Source organism: Chrysemys picta, chromosome 14 (genome assembly GCF_011386835.1).
Source record: "Chrysemys picta bellii isolate R12L10 chromosome 14, ASM1138683v2, whole genome shotgun sequence".
NCBI lineage: Eukaryota > Metazoa > Chordata > Testudines > Emydidae > Chrysemys > Chrysemys picta.
In genome coordinates, this window is record NC_088804.1 from 972,585 (window position 1) to 990,909 (window position 18,325).

The window sequence follows — 18,325 nt, forward strand, 5'->3', positions numbered from 1 at the left end:
GGTCGCATCTAGACACCCCAGTTGGCGATGGTGGCCCATTTGGCTAGCTGCTGTACACACAGACCGTGACAAGACGTCCCTGGCCCAACTAGGTAGGTTAAGTAAAGCACCTGTTACCATTGCAGAGTGGGCTAGTCCTGACTCAGCAAACCTTTTGGGGATAGTGACCTGTTTTTTTACCATTGTGTCCTGTTACATTGCGGGAAGAAGGGCTGAATAAGTGAGGCTGCAAGAAGTCCTAAAAGAGCTATTTGGTGGCAGGCCCGGAGGTGCCTGTTGTGCAAGTGTTGTGTGAGTAACCAGCCTTGCAGCGTGTTCTAGGGTGAGCTGACATGCTTGAAACAAAGAACTCAAAGAACTGTATAAGCTTATTCACAGAATGCCTTAAAATTCCAGACTTCCAAAGTAAACGGCCCAAGGCCTGTGCTCAGGTATGGAGTTTCTCCTGCAGCAATGGATGGCTTCCTAGATGCCTAAAGCAGGGCAAAGAGATGCCAGCCATTGGCTGCCTAAGAGCCTGAGTTTTCCTCAGCATTGGCATGGAGAGTTAGAGCTCTGGTCCTGGCAGGGCAGCAAAAGAGGAACTGATTTTCTAGCAGTCTGCTTTAATGTGTATTTCCTCATGGACAGAATGTCCGGCAATTGCCAGTTTGGGTCTGCATTATGCTCAACTGATAGGCAGCAGAACGGTCAGCCATGGGTGGAGCCTCTAGTGGGACCTCTCCTCATCAAAAGCTTTGTCTCCATATCGCCCCCAGTAGCGTCTCTTAGAGTAGCGGTTCTACCCATATTCCCCTCAAACTTCCTTTCAATGGGCACTGCCGTGGTGCTGCCTGATCATTAGCATTCCAGCCTGTCCCTGCCTTCACATGAGTCTATTTGAAGAGCTGCCCCTCTCTGTCCTCTGCAGTGTGCTTGTCCCTGACACACACCTTGCTAACATGCCAGGCTAGTCTAAAAATATGCACATAAGCATCTGGGTGTGATTTTTATGGGACCTGCCTCTCCAGCCCATGGACTGATGGCGACACGACCCTAATATGTCCAGGAAAAACCTACATGACCAAGCATGTGTGTGTTGTTGTGCTGGGTGAAACACAGATACACTCATATGTCCTCCCTTCCCAGCCCTGCAGGCTTTCCTTTGTCCAGGCTACTCTAAGAGGAGGGCAAGAAAGTAAGAACCGCGCACAATGTCGTTGCAGGTGAAAAAGTCAGACACCTTTCTGAGTGAGTCAGAGGAGTCATGGAATGAGATTTCCTGACTTCTCAGAGTTTGATCTCACAGCCTTCATGTTACATTAATGGTTTGGGGGTTTTTTTATCATTTAATTTCCAAGATTTTTAGGGTTAGAAAAAATAAAAATCTGGATCTTGTCAACTCCTTGCTCTGGAGGATTGATTGGTTTTAATACAATGTAAATGGGCCGTTTAAACCATCAATTTAAATCACCAAGTGGAAAGCCTGAATTTAAATAATTGATTTTAACCAACTTTTCCCTTTGTACTTTGGTTATTTTCTGAAGAAAGGTGCTTCCTCATTGGTTGATATAACCATTAAAACACGTTTCACGTTTACAACTAAATGATTTATTAAACAAAGGGTTTAACTGTAGTCAGTGAATTAAACTGATTATTTCAGGTCAGCCTGGGAACATTTTTAGATATGCCTAAGAGAAAGTGATCTAGTCCTAGTCCTACATTCCAAGTCTTCCCCTAGTCTCTTGAAAATGAGACAGTCTCCTAAATTCTTTAGGCTGATTTATGCCATATTTATAAAGTTTGACCTCAAAAGCCAAAAAAATGAATACTTCAGAAAGATAACCAGATGTTTAAACTGCAAACGCCTCTGCAGCCATATCCATAGCAGTCACTACCAAAGGGATGGCTGGAATCAACAAATGAATGAAATCTGTACATTGCCAGACAGAAAATATACTCTAATGTTCCTGGAGAAGCAGTTAAGCTACTGAGATCTCCAAATGAAAATTGAAAATGGGTCTCTGAGAATTAATGTGCCGCCCCTACCCCCCACCCTCAATCCCTAAAAAAGTGACTCTCAATTATTAACCATGAAAAGTTGGGTTTCTGGTAGAAGTCCCACTAGCCAATGGAGTGTCAATGGAAAGTTGTAACTTTCTATTGTTTTGTTTGTATAATGCTAGAACCCAAAGGCCTCTGGGACTCATAGCACCCAGCACTGTGTAAAAGGCAGGGCCTGCCCTGAATTGTTTACAATTCAAGGTCCTGATCCTGCAAAGAACTGCACAGCTCTGTTGACTTGGATGGGCTCCGGCCTCATGATTTTCTCTGAGGTCGGAGCTTAAGTAATTTCAAGAAAAGAAAGCAGCGTTTGGGAGTTCTCTCCAGGCTCATGTACAGAGCACTGCCTCCTTTCCTGGCTCAGGAGCTAATACCATCAGTTTCTTGCCCAAATCCGTTCCATGAGAGAAACATGGCATCCCCTCCATGGTAATAGGACAGAGGATGGATTTTCCTGATTTCTCTGATGTCCATGGTCTTGTTACTTTGCATTCACATGCTGGTATCAAAGCTTCAGAATCCACACTACCTGGCTGGCAAATCTGAACATTACAAGCCCAAAGACTGAGATCTCAGTCCAAGGGGGAATCATCCCTAATAGTGCTGCTGCCCGTACGCTGCCACGAGATCCGTACAGCAAGGGCATGTACCAGACTCAGTACTACTTTGAGGCCGTCCAATGAGACCATCCAATGGTGCCTTCAATAGAACAGTTCTTTGAGTGAGGCAGAGCAGGGGAATCTTCTCTTTCTCTGCTTGTCTCAACTATATTTAATTTCTCACTGCTCGGCCCTTCCTCCTCCTCTTGTGAAGATTGTTGGAGGTGCCCGCAACTGAAGGAAGGGTAGTTCTCCTGGTAAACCTTTCTCTGAATCCTCCCAGCATGACTCAGTCCTGCTTAGCTATGCAACAAGCTGAATATGAACAACTCTCTCATGGCAATGCAGTTTACTGCATTGTTGCTATTAATGTTCTTTGTGTGGGGATGATGGTGATGGAAGAAATGTCACAGCAATGAGGCGCAGGGGCAGGTTGTACCAGAGGCTCAGACCATGGTTGACAGCTCTGACTGTCCTTTATCAGCTGAAAATGGCTTGGCATGCTATTGCAGACAGCACAGATGAGCAAGGTCTCCCCTTTTGACTCCAACCCATTTGTACTCAAAGTGGTTTTTGAATCCAGATCAAGGTTTTGTATTTATTCAGGAAGCATACAGTTCATCCTTAAGGCTACTGGAAACAGTCTGTGTTGAATATTTTTTTATAAAGGCGTATTTTGACTGCATAACACAAGTCAGTGAACGTGACCAAGATTATGCTGATCCAACTCAAATGCAAAAAGGAAGGAAAAATAGAGTTGGGGAAAAGGAAAATCTTACCGGCTCCAATCTGCCCCCATAGTCCCTGGGTCTGGGGCAGGACTGCTCCTTACCGTCTGTTCACCTGTCCTTTGGTTCATTTCACTATTAAATGGGGCGTCCCTTTGCTGGGTTAGTGCACAGCCTAACATCTCACAGCCAGGGAGCTTTTCCTGATGGACTAAATTTGTCTTTCACCGTTACTCCTAGTTACCTCCTCTTGCCCGCTCCAGCCTTGCTGGCCCAAAGGAGAGAGAACACAGCCACAAAGAAACCGGACCATTTGGCAGCTCCCACAAGGGGATTGTAGTAACTTAGGTGTCAATGAAATCAAATCAGTGCAGAGCTTCTGGGTCTGCCGTTCTTTTCTCAGCATCTCTAATTGCAGCTCCTGTCATTGGTCCATCCATTCGACTGAAAGTAAAAGGGGATCTTTAGCCCATTGTAAGATCCCCGTTTTGGGATTTTACCATAAACACTGTGCCAGGTTCCAATGGCCGACGTTCCTGCAGGATCCAAGGGAGGAGCAAGGTGAGCAGCTGGGTGTCTGAGGAGCCTGCGAGAGAGCTCCTCACCTGGCCTAGTACCTCCAGCCCAAAGGCAAACAGCCTGGCTCTCTGCTCAGCTTGGGCACGGCCCTGCTATGGAGTCAGCTGAGCCACAAGTTCATAGGCTCTGTTAGCAATGGCCTCTTCTTTAGTGTCAAGGCCTATAAAATAAATTAATGGAGATATCCCATCTCCTAGAACTGGAAGGGACCTTGAAAGGTCATCGAGTCCATCCCCCTGCCTTCACTAGCAGGACCAAGTACTGATTTTTGCCCCAGATCCCTAAGTGGCCCCTCAAGGATTGAACTCACAACCCTGGGTTTAGCAGGCCAATGCTCAAACCACTGAGTTATCCCTCCTCTCATGCTGGAAACCCTTTATGAGATCTTCATGTGGGCTGCCTTCCCGGTCCTGTGAACACACAGGAAAGCTGCCCGTTCACCACCCATGACAGCTCTCGATGTAGCACACCAGCGGTCTGCCACAGTGTTGTGGGTTCTGGGGCCATGGCAGGCACCAGCTATGTTAAATGTCATGTGATCAGTCTAGTGCTTAGCTCTGTGCTTCCAGCACCCTAGAGAGGAAGCATTGTCTAGTGGCTAGAACGGGGGCTGGGACTCAAGAGATCTTGATTCTGTCCTCAACTGCGCCACTGCCTTGCTGTGTGACCCTGAGCAAGTCACTTCACCTCTTTGTGCCGGCTACAATAATATTCCTCCATCTCGGTGGGAGGCTTAGCTCATTAATGCCTGGAGAGTACTGAGGTCCTCCAAAGGAGCCAGTGACGGGCTGAGAGACAGCAGCCCCCTCCCTGCAGAGCCTATGGCTAATGTCACACCGTGCAGAAGGAATGGGGGATGCTTCCGATTGGACCTCGTTTTGAAATGGCCCTTTGGGGAATGCCATGGAGTAACAAACTACAAGCCACAATGCCCCTTGCTCCCTTGGTCTGGGCTTTTTTGGATTTTAGTTATTTATTCTTTTCTTTTTCTTTTAATTTTCTTGGTGCCTTTCTTCCTTTCTCCTCTGGGGTGTAACGTTTTCACGCACAGATGTCTCTTCGCTCTGCCCGGCGGCGCTGGTCCATACAAGCAATTAACGACTTCCCGGTACTGTGCGTTGTGCTAATGCTCTCCTTGCCTTACACTGTCTTCTCCCCAAGAATAAAGCACTCCCTGCCTGACCTAGGATAACCTGAACAACAGGCTGTTCCGTTATTAGACCCAGTGCCAGGAAGGAGGAGATGGGGTCATGGAGTAGGGGAGTTGCACTATACACTGTACCTAAAAGAGTCCAGAGAATCAAATGTAGTAACACTTCCGAATGGGCAGTAGCATCTGTAGGGACACAGATCCCAAATCGTAAGAGTATAATATGGGCTTGTGTGACCCAGCATTCGGATCACAAAAAGGCTGCTGAGGGAGATCAGAGAGGCTAATAACATAGTAAAAAAGGATGTACTTTACTTTCAAGAAGTAAAGGGAGCAATTAAGAAGGCTAAGGACGTTGAAGAAAAGCTAAATGATTTCTTTGCACCAGTGTGAGAGGATCCGTGAGTCCTGAACCCAGGCCCACGGGCGCTCAGGCCACTGCTGGATCCACACCATCACCTAACAGCTCTACTACTGACTGGAGAATTGGGAGCCCTCCACTAAAGTTACTGCCCAGAGGGACCTGACGGGAGGAGCCCATGAGTATGCTATTTAAGCTAGAAAGAGACACAGGAAGTTGTCTTTGCAACAGGGTGGATCCTGGCTTGCTGCTACAGACCCTGCCACCTGACTCTGGCCTCGTCCCCAGTTCCTGACTTTGACCCTCCCTATTTCCAGCCCCTTGCTCCAGTCCCTGAATCCTGTCGCACTGGTGACTGACTGCTCTGGCTCCGACGGCTATGGCTCTTTGGTTTCTGACTGAGCACTGGTGCACCTGTTTCCTGTCTGACCCTGCCTCCAGCTTTCAGCTCTGACACCTAACTCCGACATACCCATTGGCCTCTGGTTCCTGAACACTACAGTGATCACCAGGCCAGAAGGCCCACATCCCAGTCACTGGTACCAGTCTTCCACAGGCCCTGACAATCAGTCGAAACAACCAAGGAGGAGGGGTCACGCCTGTCCCAGGCCTCCCCTTTTCAGATAAAGACAAGGGGTCACAGATGGAGATTTCAAAGAGGTGTCGGAACAAATTGCTAAAGAGCAGCAAGTCTCCTGGACTTCGCAGCATCATCCAACCATATTGGAAGAAAAATTCACTTAAAAAGGAAGTGGTTAAAAAACCTACCATCTCATGAAAATCAGCTGCTGTTTTTTAATTCAGTAGATTTGCTACCCTTCAGTCATAGAATCATAGAATATCAGGGTTGGGAGAGACCTCAGGAGGTCATCTAGTCCCACCCCCTGTTCAAAGCAGGACCAATTCCCAACTAAATCCTCGCAGCCAGGGCTTTGTCAAGCTGGGCCTTAAAAACCTCTAAAGATGGAGAATCCACCACCTCCCTCGGTAACCCATTCCAGTGCTTCACCACCCTCCTAGTGAAATTTTTTTTCCTATTATCCAACCTAAACCTCCCCCACTGCAACTTGAGACCATTACTCCTTATTCTGTCATCTGCTACCACTGAGAACAGTCTAGGTCCATCCTCTTTGGAACCCCCTTTCAGGTAGTTGAAGGCTGCTATCAAATCCCCCCTCATTCTTCTCTTCTGGAGACTAAACAATCCCAGTTCCCTCAGCCTCTCCTCATAAGTCATGTGCTCCAGCCCCCTAATCATTTTTGTTGCCCTCCGCTGGCCTCTTTCCAATTTTTCCACATCCTTCTTGTAGTGTGGGGCCCAAAACTGGACACAATACTCCAGATGAGGCCTCATCAATGCCGAATAGAGGAGAATGATCATGTCCCTCGATCTGCTGGCAATACCCCTACTCATACAGCCCAAAATGCCATTGGCCTTCTTGGCAACAAGGGCACACTTCTGACTCATATCTAGCTTCTCTTCCTCTGTAATCCCCAGGTCCTTTTCTGCAGAACTGCTGCTTAGCCAGTCAGTCCCCAGCCTGTAGCGGTGCATGGGATTCTTCCTTCCTAAGTGCAGGACTCTGCACTTGTCCTTGTTGAACCTCATCAGATTTCTTTTGGCCCAATCCTCCAATTTGTCTAGGTCCCTCTGGACCCTATCCCTACCCTCCAGCATATCTACCTCTCCCCCCACCCTAGTGTCATCTGCAAATTTGCTGAGGGTGCAGTTCATCCCATCATCCAGATCATTAGTAAAGATGTTGAACAAAACTGGCCCCAGGACTGACCCGCGGACCGTAGGAAAGTCCGCTTGATACCGGCTGCCAACTAGACATTGAGCCGTTGATCACTACCCGTTGAGCCTGAAATCTAGCCAGTTTTCTATCTTTAAAAAAGCAGTAGGATTATTTTGGGAATGACAGCAGTAATCTGTAGTTCAGTACCGGGTACCTGGTTGAGCTCTAGTTAAAACTATAATTATGGTACACCTAGAAGAACATGATATGATAGTGACAGACCAGCATGGCTTTTGTAAAGGAAAATTGTACCTCCGTAATCTACTACAACTCTATGAATGTGTCACCAAAATAGTGGCTGAAAGAGAATAGAAAGACATAATTCATTTGGACTTTCAAAAAGCCTTTGACAGAGTCTTTTGCAAGAGGCTAGTAAGGAAACCAATGTTCTGAAAGGGTGAGAAATAAAGTTTTGCCATGGATCAGCAACTAAGACAGAAAACTGAGCTAGGGAAAAATGGCTAGTTTTCAACGTGGCAGAAGTTTTAGTGAGATGCTCCAAAGTTCTATCCTCAGGCCAGTGTTCAATTTATTTATCAATGATCTGGAAAAGGGAGTGAGTAGTGAGGTGTCAGAATGTGTGGATAACCCATCATTGTTTAGATGAGTCAGGACAGGAGAAGAGGAACCTAATTGAGTGAGGAACTACAGAGGGACCTAACCAAGCTAGGTGCCTGTTCAGCATAACAACAGGAGGAAGGAATGTTATGATGAGAGAATCAAAGTAATGCTCACGGAAAGGAATCCTCTGAACTGAGGAGTGCGGAGTGAAATATAATCACTCAGGAAGCAGACCTGGGCGTCACTGAAGACAATGCAATGGAAACCTCTGCTCAATATGCAGCAGTCACAATGTCTGGATGCGTAAAGAATAACGCTATCCATACTATTAAGGCATTCTAGAAATCAATCTACCAAAATGATAAACAGAAAAGTAGACACCTTCGAAAATAAGTGTCTCTGAAAAATTCTGAGCGTTGGTTGGAAAGACTTCATCACCAACGTAGAAATCTGAGAAATTACTCACCATCATCTCATTTCCACTAGAATTAGAAGAAAGCCCTGGTTGTATTTGGGGCATGTACTTTGGATGCCAAGAGACAAACTCCCCTGGGAAGCTGTCAAGTGGAAAGCAGCTGGCGTGAGGAAATGCGGGCACCCTAGGGAGAGCAGACCAGTCAATTTTACCACCATACAGAAGACCATGACCGAGCGGAATAGCAGAGACTAGATTCTACACTGTGCACCAGTATTGGTACAGGAAGGATGTCATGTAATGATTGTGATGAATAAATCAATAGCATGCAGTCACCTGGAAAATTGTGTTCCGTGCCAGTCACCCTGCCTCAAAAAAGATACAGAAGAAATTGAAGGGGTTTTTGAAGAGAGGCAGCTAAAATAGTTAGAGCCATGAGGGGACTTCCATATATGTTTAGTTTTAGAGAGGAGACAACATGATGGAGGGATACAAAACAATGCCCCATATGGAAAAAGTGAATTATTTTGTTTCGTAACCAAGAGCTGGGGACAGTCAGTGAAACCCCGTAAGCAAATGTAAAACTGATAAAAGAAAATACTTTTATGTACTACATAACTATCGTGTGACCTTTCTTGCCACCAGAGATCATTGAGACTGAGAGCTTATTAGGATAATGAGACTATCCACCGATTAAATGAGAGGCACCAAACCCTCCTGCTTCAGGGCAGGAACCAGCCACTAATTGATGAGGGTCAGGAAGAAATAGCCCCCAAATGGACAGGTTCTTCCGTAATTGCCCACTTGGGATTTCTTGCCCCTTCCTTGGAAGCTGCTGGGACTGGCTACCAGGGCAGATGCTGCAAACAGCAAATCTTAATGTTGCAGAGAACCTTGTTCTAAAAACCCTGGCAGTGTGGTGGTCAGGCAGGGTTCGGACACCTGTAATTGGAGTTAACTGGGGTTTGTTGTTCAAAATACCAGGAGGACTTTTCAGCAAGAAAGCGTTGACAAACACACTGCGCCCCACTGGGGATTTCATGAGAAGCAGCTTGAACCTGATCTGGAGTCGGTGAACTTAATCCTTGGCATCGTCTACATTCTCCCCCCTTTCTATCTCTCCACTCCATTAAAATAAATGTTACCCTTGAACCTCTCTCTCACATGCCCCTACATTTCATGGGGCTACCTAAAACACTGCCTGTGTCAGGAGGATTCCGAGGGGAGACATGAATGTTCAGTAGCTAAGAATCCCCGTTCCAAGAGGAGCATGCAGGATTTTGTAACCCTTTCTGCTGATTATGCAGGGATAATTGTAGTTGCTACAAGCAGTGGGTGGCTCATTCTTGGGCTGTCTGTTTCCGCACTGAACCCATTTACTGCCATCATCACCTCAGATTGCAGCAAATGGTGCCCTCAGGCTAGCTGTGCAGTCATTTCTCAGGGCTGTTCCCCACAGCTGTCCCCCCTCCCCGTGACTGTCTGAACACTCTTGGTTCCTTTAGGGTTACCATATTTCAACAATCAAAAAAGAGGACGGGAGGAGCCCCGCCCCTGTCCTGCCCTAGCCCTGCCCCTTCCACTCCCTCCCACTTCCTGCCCCCTCAGAACTCCCAACCCTCCCCCCCACGCCTTGTCCCCTGACTGCCCCCTCCTGGGACCCCTGCCCCTAATTGCCCCCCAGGACTCCACCCCCTACCTAAGCCTCCCTGCTCCTTGTCCCCTGACTGCCCCCTCCTGAGACCTTCCCCACATCCTAACTGGCCCCCTAGGACTCTACCCCCTACCTGTCCCCTGACTGCCCCAACCCTTATCCACACCCCCACCCCCAGACAGACCCCTGGGACTCCCACGCCCCATCCAACCACTCCCCACCCCCTGACAGCTCCCCCCAAAACTCCCGACCCATCTAAACCCCTCTGCTCCCTGTCCCATCAAGTACAATGGGGGCAGGCTCATTAATTGACAGTTGAGCGCCACCTATTATGTTCCCAGCCTCTTTAAACCCAAGCAGCCAATTGCTGGCTGACGTGTCATGGGGTGCCATCAGCCTGTGGCAGAGCCCCAGGGAGAAGCACATTTCCTATGCCTCTTGAATGCTGAGGGAAGAGAGGTGTCTTTAAACCACAGAGGAAAATTCTCCCTGGGAAACAAGTTGAGCAAAAGGGGAGATGGAACCTTGTATGTCTTTTCCCCAGACCCCTGTGGAATGACAGACTCAAACACAGGACACTTCTGGCCTCGGGTAACCCTGCCTCAAAAGTGTCTAAACTTTGCCCAACTGAGGACTACTCTTCATTTGGGCCAAGGTGAAACGTCACTTGGGACCTGCTGTCTCCATGGTCTTTACCTCCCTATTATAGGTGAAGGTTGATATGGCTCATGTTTGGCCGCCCACGCCAAGGCTGACATCTCCTGCTGGTTCCTTGGCTTTCTGTCCTACTGCCACTGGTTGATTGAAGCAAACAGGACTTTTAATTGGACCAATCTCACAAAAATGGGGCTGCGTGGATCTCCACAGGTGCAGCTTTGGGGTGGGGGGTAGCAGTGGCAGAACCTGTAGCATAGGCAGGGTGTTTTTTTTGTAACCCCCACTAGTGAAGCTAGGTCAGTGACGAATCCTGGGTCCAAATTTTGCGAGTATGTAGACAGCCCTCATCCACGGGAAGGGGGGAGATTTGATTGCCAGGCCCAGTAATCAGTTAATGTCGTCATTGTTTCGCCTGGTGCTCTGTTGACGCCTAGCAGTGTAAATGATCCATTCGTGGAATATTCCATTCTTCCTTCCACATCATCCCCTTCCCCCACCCCCAAAGTTACTTGTTTACTTGTGGAAAATGCTGTGTTTTGTCCGTACCTCCTCTTGGACAGCTCCCAGGCAAACTCCCGCTGTTAGCCTCTGCTGTTCGCCGCTCAGCTGGTTCGCTGCTGACTGCCCTTATATACCAGTCAGGCCCACTCAAGGCCCACCTGGAACAAAGCACTCCCAATTCACACTTTTCAAACAAACAAGCAAGCAATCAAGCACACGGTCAAACTGACCAACTGTCCCAGCAGCAGGCACTCAGATACTCACCAACACAGCCCCCCTAATGCAGCACTTAGCGTACCTCCTCTTGGACAGCTAACAGCATTTTGGGCTGTATAAGTAGGGGCATTGCCAGCAGATCGAGGGACGTGATCGTTCCCCTTTATTCGACATTGGTGAGGCCTCATCTGGAATACTGTGTCCAGTTTTGGGCCCCACACTACAAGAAGGATGTGGAAAAATTGGAAAGAGTCCAGCGGAGGGCAACAAAAATGATTAGGGGTCTGGAGCACATGACTTATGAGGAGAGGCTGAGGGAACTGGGATTGTTTAGTCTCCAGAAGAGAAGAATGAGGGGGGATTTGATAGCAGCCTTCAACTACCTGAAGGGGGGTTCCAAAGAGGATGGAGCTCGGCTGTTCTCAGTGGTGGCAGACGACAGAACAAGGAGCAATGGTCTCAAGTTGCAGTGGGGGAGGTCCAGGTTGGATATCAGGAAAAACTATTTCACTAGGAGGGTGGTGAAACACTGGAATGCGTTACCTAGGGAGGTGGTGGAGTCTCCTTCCTTGGAGGTTTTTAAGGCCCGGCTTGACAAAGCCCTGGCTGGGATGATTTAGCTGGGAATTGGTCCTGCTTTGAGCAGGGGGTTGGACTAGATGACCTCTTGAGGTCCCTTCCAACTCTGATATTCTATGATTCTATGATTCTATGTTCTGAGTCTCCAAAATGCCTCTCTAAAGGCAGGCGAGGTTTGAATCTGCTTTCAGAAGGGATGTGTGTATGTGTGTGTCTGTCTGTCTGGGAGAATTGTCCATCTGTGAGTGCTGAGGAGCAAATGGAATCCTCTCCTCTGCTGGGGCCAGCTAGTAAACAGGTGGCCACTAGGTGGCGCACTGCTCTCCAGAGCACTCTGCTGGCATACCTCGGCCGGAGTCAGTGGCATTACACCTGCAGAGAATGGGCCCTGCACCTGCAAACCTGAGTTCAAATGTCACTCTGCTCCCTTCTGACACAAAGGAATGGAGTTTCCTGGCCAATGCTGCATGGGGCAGAGTGGGGACGCATGCTGGCCCTTCCAAGTGCACCTGCCACTCTCGCTGTGCAAGGCATGCTATAGCACAAAGCACTTTCTCAGTTTCCTCCCCTCTCCCATACACACACTAACGACTACCTGCTGTAAAACATTGATACTTCTGTGGGTATCCTCCAACAGATCCAGCCTGCTCTGGGAAGTCTATGGGCATTTCCCATTGACTCCAATGAGAGCAGCATCTGGCCCACAACATATTATTGATTAGTTTCAGGAAGCAGTTCAAGGAACTAGTGGACTGAAGGCAAGCCCTGCGTATCAGAGGGGACACTGGCCCTCACCCTACAGTAGGAGCCCACTCAGAGATTAATTCTGATGCTTTTAGGAACAAATACACAATGCTGTTGAATATCAAAACTTCTGCTCCAATTTTCTGGGGTTTGCACAGCTGGACGTGAGGGCAGAGCCCTTGTAGCTGGATTTTCAGAAGTGCTGAGCAGCACCTACAGCCCCCTTTGATGTAAATGCTCAATGCCTCTGAATATCAGATCATACCTGTGCAGGCTACAGAAGTATGGGTGGGGCTTTGAAAAGCACCCATGTCCGCCTCATTGAAAGTTAATGGGATATTTGTTCCTATGTCACCCTGACCTTAAATCCCATCCTAAACTCTCTTTTTAAAACAAGTCTCTCCTTCACTTACCTGCCAGAGCCCAGGTCCAGACCCTCAGGGCTCTGTCTCACCTGTGCTATATCAATCAGGTAAGGAGCATGTATTCCTTCTTGGTTCTGTGTGGCAGGATCTAGTGCTGCATGGCAAAACCCAGAGTCAGTAAGGGAGGATTAATTTTAAATTACCTTTAAAAATCAAGTGCCTGTGTGTGTAATTGTTACGCCTGCACAGTCTGTTCCTGTGCAGTCAGTGCGCATTCAGCAGACCTTGCTATTTCACTCTGTTCACCAAGAGACCTGTTGCCCATATCAGATTTGCCAGGAAGCAAAGGCACAATCCGAGAACATCACAGGATGTACTTTGTTCACCTTAGCCCTGTGTAGCAGCCAGTGCCTCCTGCAAGACATTGTTCCAGTCCCTTAGGCTGGTTGGGCCACTGCATGCACTCACTTCCCTCCCTCAAGTGGTGGGCTAACAAGCTGAGGAGCTGGAAGCGGCCAGGAAACTGGCCATCTAAAATAATTGATGTGGGTGGCCTAAGTAGTTTTATGCATCTTGGCATAAAGGTGAAAACTCTATGGCCATTTGGGGGGAATGCTTGGCTTCCTCGCTCTGTCTCCTCACCAGCCTCCCACAGCAGTGGTTTGGGTACAGCTGGAAATTAGCTGGTTAGAGTGGCAACTGCCTACTGCTGTAGGAAATTCCCGGGCTCCTTTGAGTGTTACCATCAGGCAGCCAGCTCTTCTTGTTCTCAAACAAAAGCGTTGGCAAATGCTGTAGACAAGGAGGCACTGGAATCCTATTCAGTCCCACCCTGGTCCTAGACAGTGACACACAAAGGACCCATTAGAACTAGGTGGAAGAGACAACATGGGCATGTCAACTTCTCCCTGTTACTCCGGTCTGAAGCTAGCAGCAAATACAGGACCTCTTCCCACACACCTCTGCTCAGAGCTCTTGCTGAAGTCAGTGGTGGTCCTGTGTGCAGTGGGCTCAGACCCAGAACCATTAAAGATATTTTTCTGGTCCTTCTGCCAGCCTTTCTGCATATTATTGGCTTGCTGGGTATTGATTTGTTTTTACTGCCTACTCCCCTATAATTTGTAAAATCCCTCTCAAGCGTGTGTGTTTGCCCTTGAGCTTGCTGACTTGCCTGCTTTTCACTTCCTAGAGACGGAGACACTTGTTCTCCTGGGCATGTCATTATTAATGTTCTTCGGGGGGTAACACACAGCCTTTGGAAGGCATGGGTGGGTGATGCTTGCATTACTCCTGATGCTCATGCATTGTTCCTGCCCTGATAACAGGTGCTGTCTTCCTCCCTCAGTAACTTGTTGCCATCTATTCTGCAGAAATCAAGGAGATGGAAAAGCAAGCGTGAGGGGACAGATGCCAACAACCGACCTATTAAAGCTGCTGGCAAAGTCATCATACAGGATATCTCCTGCCTGCTTCCTGTGCACAAATCGCTAGGGGAGCAGTACATGTGAGTACACAGTCCTATCTCCAAGGCCGTCTCTAGGCATCAGCATCCCAAGCATGTGCTTGGGGCGGCTCTTTTCAAGGGGCAGCACTGCCGTTTTTGCTTTGGCGGCGACACTCTGGCTTTTTTTGCTTGGGACGGCAAAAAACCTGGAGCTGGCCCTGCCTATCTCTAGCCCCAAACTAAGGCGGCCCTCAATGCCACTGCTGTGCTCTGCAGTGTCAAAATCAATGAACCTCTTGTTCCACTGAGCACCCATTCTTCACCTCTTGCATCATTCCCATGGTTACCCTGTCTACCTAGGAGTGATGGCTTCTTTCCCAAAAACCTCTGGAAGGGATGCGTGGTGAAGGAAATACGTGGGAACGTATTTGATTGTAGGTCTACACACCAGCTCCAGCCCTAGCAGCTGAAGATTGTATATATGACTGTTGGAGGACTTCATCATTTGAAACAAACATTGTGAGCATGGGCCCTTTTCACAGGGGTGCATGTTAAAGGAGAATTCCAAAGGGTTGGTTTTGGAATGGGCTTTTGCCCCTTTTTGTTTCATTACGATGGATGATGAGGCCTGGAAGTCTCTATCTATCTGTCTATGCATGCGTGCATATACACTCAAACACACTCTTCCTCTTTCTTGCTCTCAAAAAGGTTTTTTCAACTTTGTGTGTGTGTGTGCGCGCGCATATTAATTTCAGGGCTGTGCATCTGTATTGTGAGTGCTTTCCTCTTAATCAAAAGGATGGAGGTGCTGAAGCTTTATTAAAGACATCTTTTCTCCAATGTGCTAATTAGTCATTGAAGTTCTAAAGCAAACAAAAAAACAGATGGGAAAGCTCTTCTTTCAGTTGCTCAACTTTCATTTCCATTCTAGTGATATTGTCATTCCACTGGTGTTCTCGTCAACAGAGGGCCTTTGAGGCAAGACAGTCCCTGAATGTCATGTGTTTTTAAAAAGGAAAAAAAACACAAAATCCCTTCCCTGCCTTTTCAATCCATCATAAAGAAGTAAAAATAACCCAGCCATTGGCCAATTGTTTCATGTTCGCAGGTGGTCTTAAGTGGGGGGGGGCTCTTTCTGGTCCATTTATTTGTAAGGTCTTATGCAGCCTTTTTCCCAATACTCCCTGATAGGAATGGAAGCAGATGAAGGAGAAAATCATGGGGGTGTTTGGGGGAGCTATGTTGCCGCCAGTGAGTGGGAGATCTGCCAAGTAGCTGTGAGGTCCACATACCGCCCCACCAATCCCTCAATGCTGTTGGAGGCTAGTCAGTGGTGGCATGTCATCCCGCCCAATATCACACCTGGCTCTCCCTCAAAGTCTAGTGCTGGCTATAAAATGAACTAACTGGTAGATTGAATGGTAACAATAATTTGTAAATGGGGCAGCCCCAGATGGCTATCAGCTTCTGGGTACAAGAACAAATCTCAGCTTCACACTGCACCAGTATGTCACCATGGTAATAACTCTTTGGTGGTGGACCATCTCAAGACGACTGTCAGAGCAGATCCTGCTATTCGCTGTTGGATTGGAATGGGACATTGTGCGGTGGACTGTCTGGTAAGGCAGCTGGATGGCATGCAGTCAGGTGTCTCTCAATGACTATGGAGGAAATGCTGATCCGTCTGACCCTGCAGTGTGATTAGGGAGTTCTGTCCAGTGGTGTGAACCATAACCAACCCTCCCTTGGTAGGCAGCGTGTCAGTAAGAGATGAGCCCTCTCTTTCTTTTTCAGTCTGAACGTCAGTAACATTCAGGAGACCTGCCAGAAGAATGCCTCCTCAGCCCTGGCAGTTGGACGTAGGGATCTCGTCCAGGTATTGGGCTTGCCATTTATCTAGAGCACAGCAGCTGAATGGGACGCCTTAGCGAACACATTACTCTTGCCTTGTCATTCTCATGCCATTATCCTGGATTTCAAGGGCATGCCTGGGTCACTGGGGTGCAGCAGTCATTCCAGAGACCATCTGGAAGGGTTACAACGAGTCCTCCCTGGTAACTGGGGCAGAAGCACTGACACTTTGTAACCTCTCATTGAGAAATCCCTGGCCAGACCAACAAATGGTTTGTTTCATACCCTTTGCCAAACCAGCTGAGATGACTAAGTGCTCTGAGAATTTCTCATAGGCCAAGCTAGACACAGGGCATGCTACTTTGTCAGTGACTGGAATGGGCATGCATCAAAATCACTGCAGCCATTGTAATCATTTTGGCAAGAGGAACTCTCTCTTTCTTCTACCTGTGGGGTTTGTAATAATAGGCACGATTATGACTGTTCTGTGCTGGAACCGAATACAAAAGGCGGACAGCCTGTGCCCCAAAGACCTTACAATCTAATACTGTTTTGGGTATTGAGACATTTTCCTTTTCTCCATCATGCTGCTTACATTGCATTGGATTCCACTGGGGCAGTGAAAACAGACTAGTTTCCGTTTCATTTTGTTTGTACTCTGTTATTTTCTGATTCTCCTACTTTAGCAGGATGGTCTGAAGTTTGTGTTGCAAATCCTGCAGCAAAATGTTATACCTTTAAACAGCTACATTATTTCATTTGATTCTCTTTAAGTTCATACAAATGTTTCAATTAATTTCCAGCTTTTTTAAAAAAAAGTTTTAAAAACCTAAATGGTGTTCCTTAAATATAAACCACAAACATTTTCTGATTCACTTTATGTAAATATTAAAAGGATCCAATAGCACGTCATAGGAAAGACTAATTCCTAGAAGGGTTTACCAGCTGATTGCTGCAGTGTTTACACCACTTTCCCATTTCATTCCTCCACCTGCACTGCAACATTACAGAAATGTCCTGCTCCTCAGCTGAAACCTGGAGCCCTGAGCTGCAGCATGACAATTTCTCAATGTCCCCTTAGGAGCCTGCTTTGTACGAATTGCCCAGCTTTCCCCTGGCCCCTGTGGTCTGCTGCTTCGCTCAGGACATGCTTTGCTTCTGTACTTCAGTTCCCCTCCTTTCCAATCTCTCCTGGTCCCACAGTGCTGCCACATTCCTGAAATTCACTGTCTGTGTTTCTTTGCACTCTGTGTTCTCTCTCATGTTCTCAGCTCTCATGTCCTGTATCTTAGCTGCCGCTGCCTTTCTAACACCTCCCTCCCTGCCCTCCTCCTTTTCTGTGACATTCTGTAACCAGTGGTTCACGCTCAGCTAGAATACTGTGTGCAGTTCTGGTCACCCCACCTCACAAGGATATAGCAGAAAACCTAGTGAGGGGTTAAAGACTGGTGATAAGAGTGATTGCATCCTAGAGAGGTGTCTATGTGGAGAGAGACTGAAAAAGTCTGGGACTGTTTAGTTTAGAAGGGAGACAAATCAGAGGGGATGTGATAGAGGTATACAAAATGATGAATGGGGTAGGTATACAGATGGTAAATCAGATGCTCCTCATGCATAATAAAAGAACAAGAAGCATTCAATAAAACTGAAAGGCAGCAAATTTAAAACCGATCAAAGGTCATGTGTGTGTATATGTTATAGTTCACCTGTGGAACTCATTGATACAGTGTCACAGAAGTCAAGAGTGTCATCAGATTTTAAAAATCAGATTAAACACTTATTGATAAAGAAAACCTCCCACTTCCTGGGATAAGCCAACCTCAAAATGAGGGGGGGGGGTTAAGAAGAAACGCCTTCTATCAGCCATTTATTCCATAATTGTCCCCTAGGGAGCTTCTTGCACGTTGCACTGAAGCATTTGGTGCTGGCCGCTGTCACAGACAGGCTAATACACTAGATGGACCCCAAGTCTGGTCTGGTCTGTCAGTGGGGATCCCTCCCCAGCAGCTAACACTGCTTTCCTGCAGCTAAGAGGTAGCTAGTTGGTTGATATGACTGATTCTCCATTATTATGGAGCC

The 18,325-nt window shown here is 47.5% G+C and overlaps 1 protein-coding gene across 5 annotated transcripts in view; it reads left to right on the forward strand.

Annotated features, from left to right (window-relative positions):
- WDR59 (WD repeat domain 59) overlaps positions 1-18,325 on the forward strand; it is a 107,598-nt gene that overhangs the window by 48,877 nt on the left and 40,396 nt on the right. For 4 of the 5 annotated variants that reach the window (XR_010592640.1, XM_065567449.1, XM_065567452.1 and 1 more), the window contains 2 exons: positions 14,322-14,455; positions 16,190-16,271. Coding sequence is in view for 4 of the 5 variants with exons in the window: in XM_065567449.1 (XP_065423521.1) it covers positions 14,322-14,455; positions 16,190-16,271 (216 nt within the window). In the remaining variant the exon portion in view is untranslated. Of the gene's footprint in view, positions 1-5,000; positions 5,058-14,321; positions 14,456-16,189; positions 16,272-18,325 lie in introns of all 5 variants that reach the window. The other variant, XM_065567451.1, reaches the window with a different exon arrangement.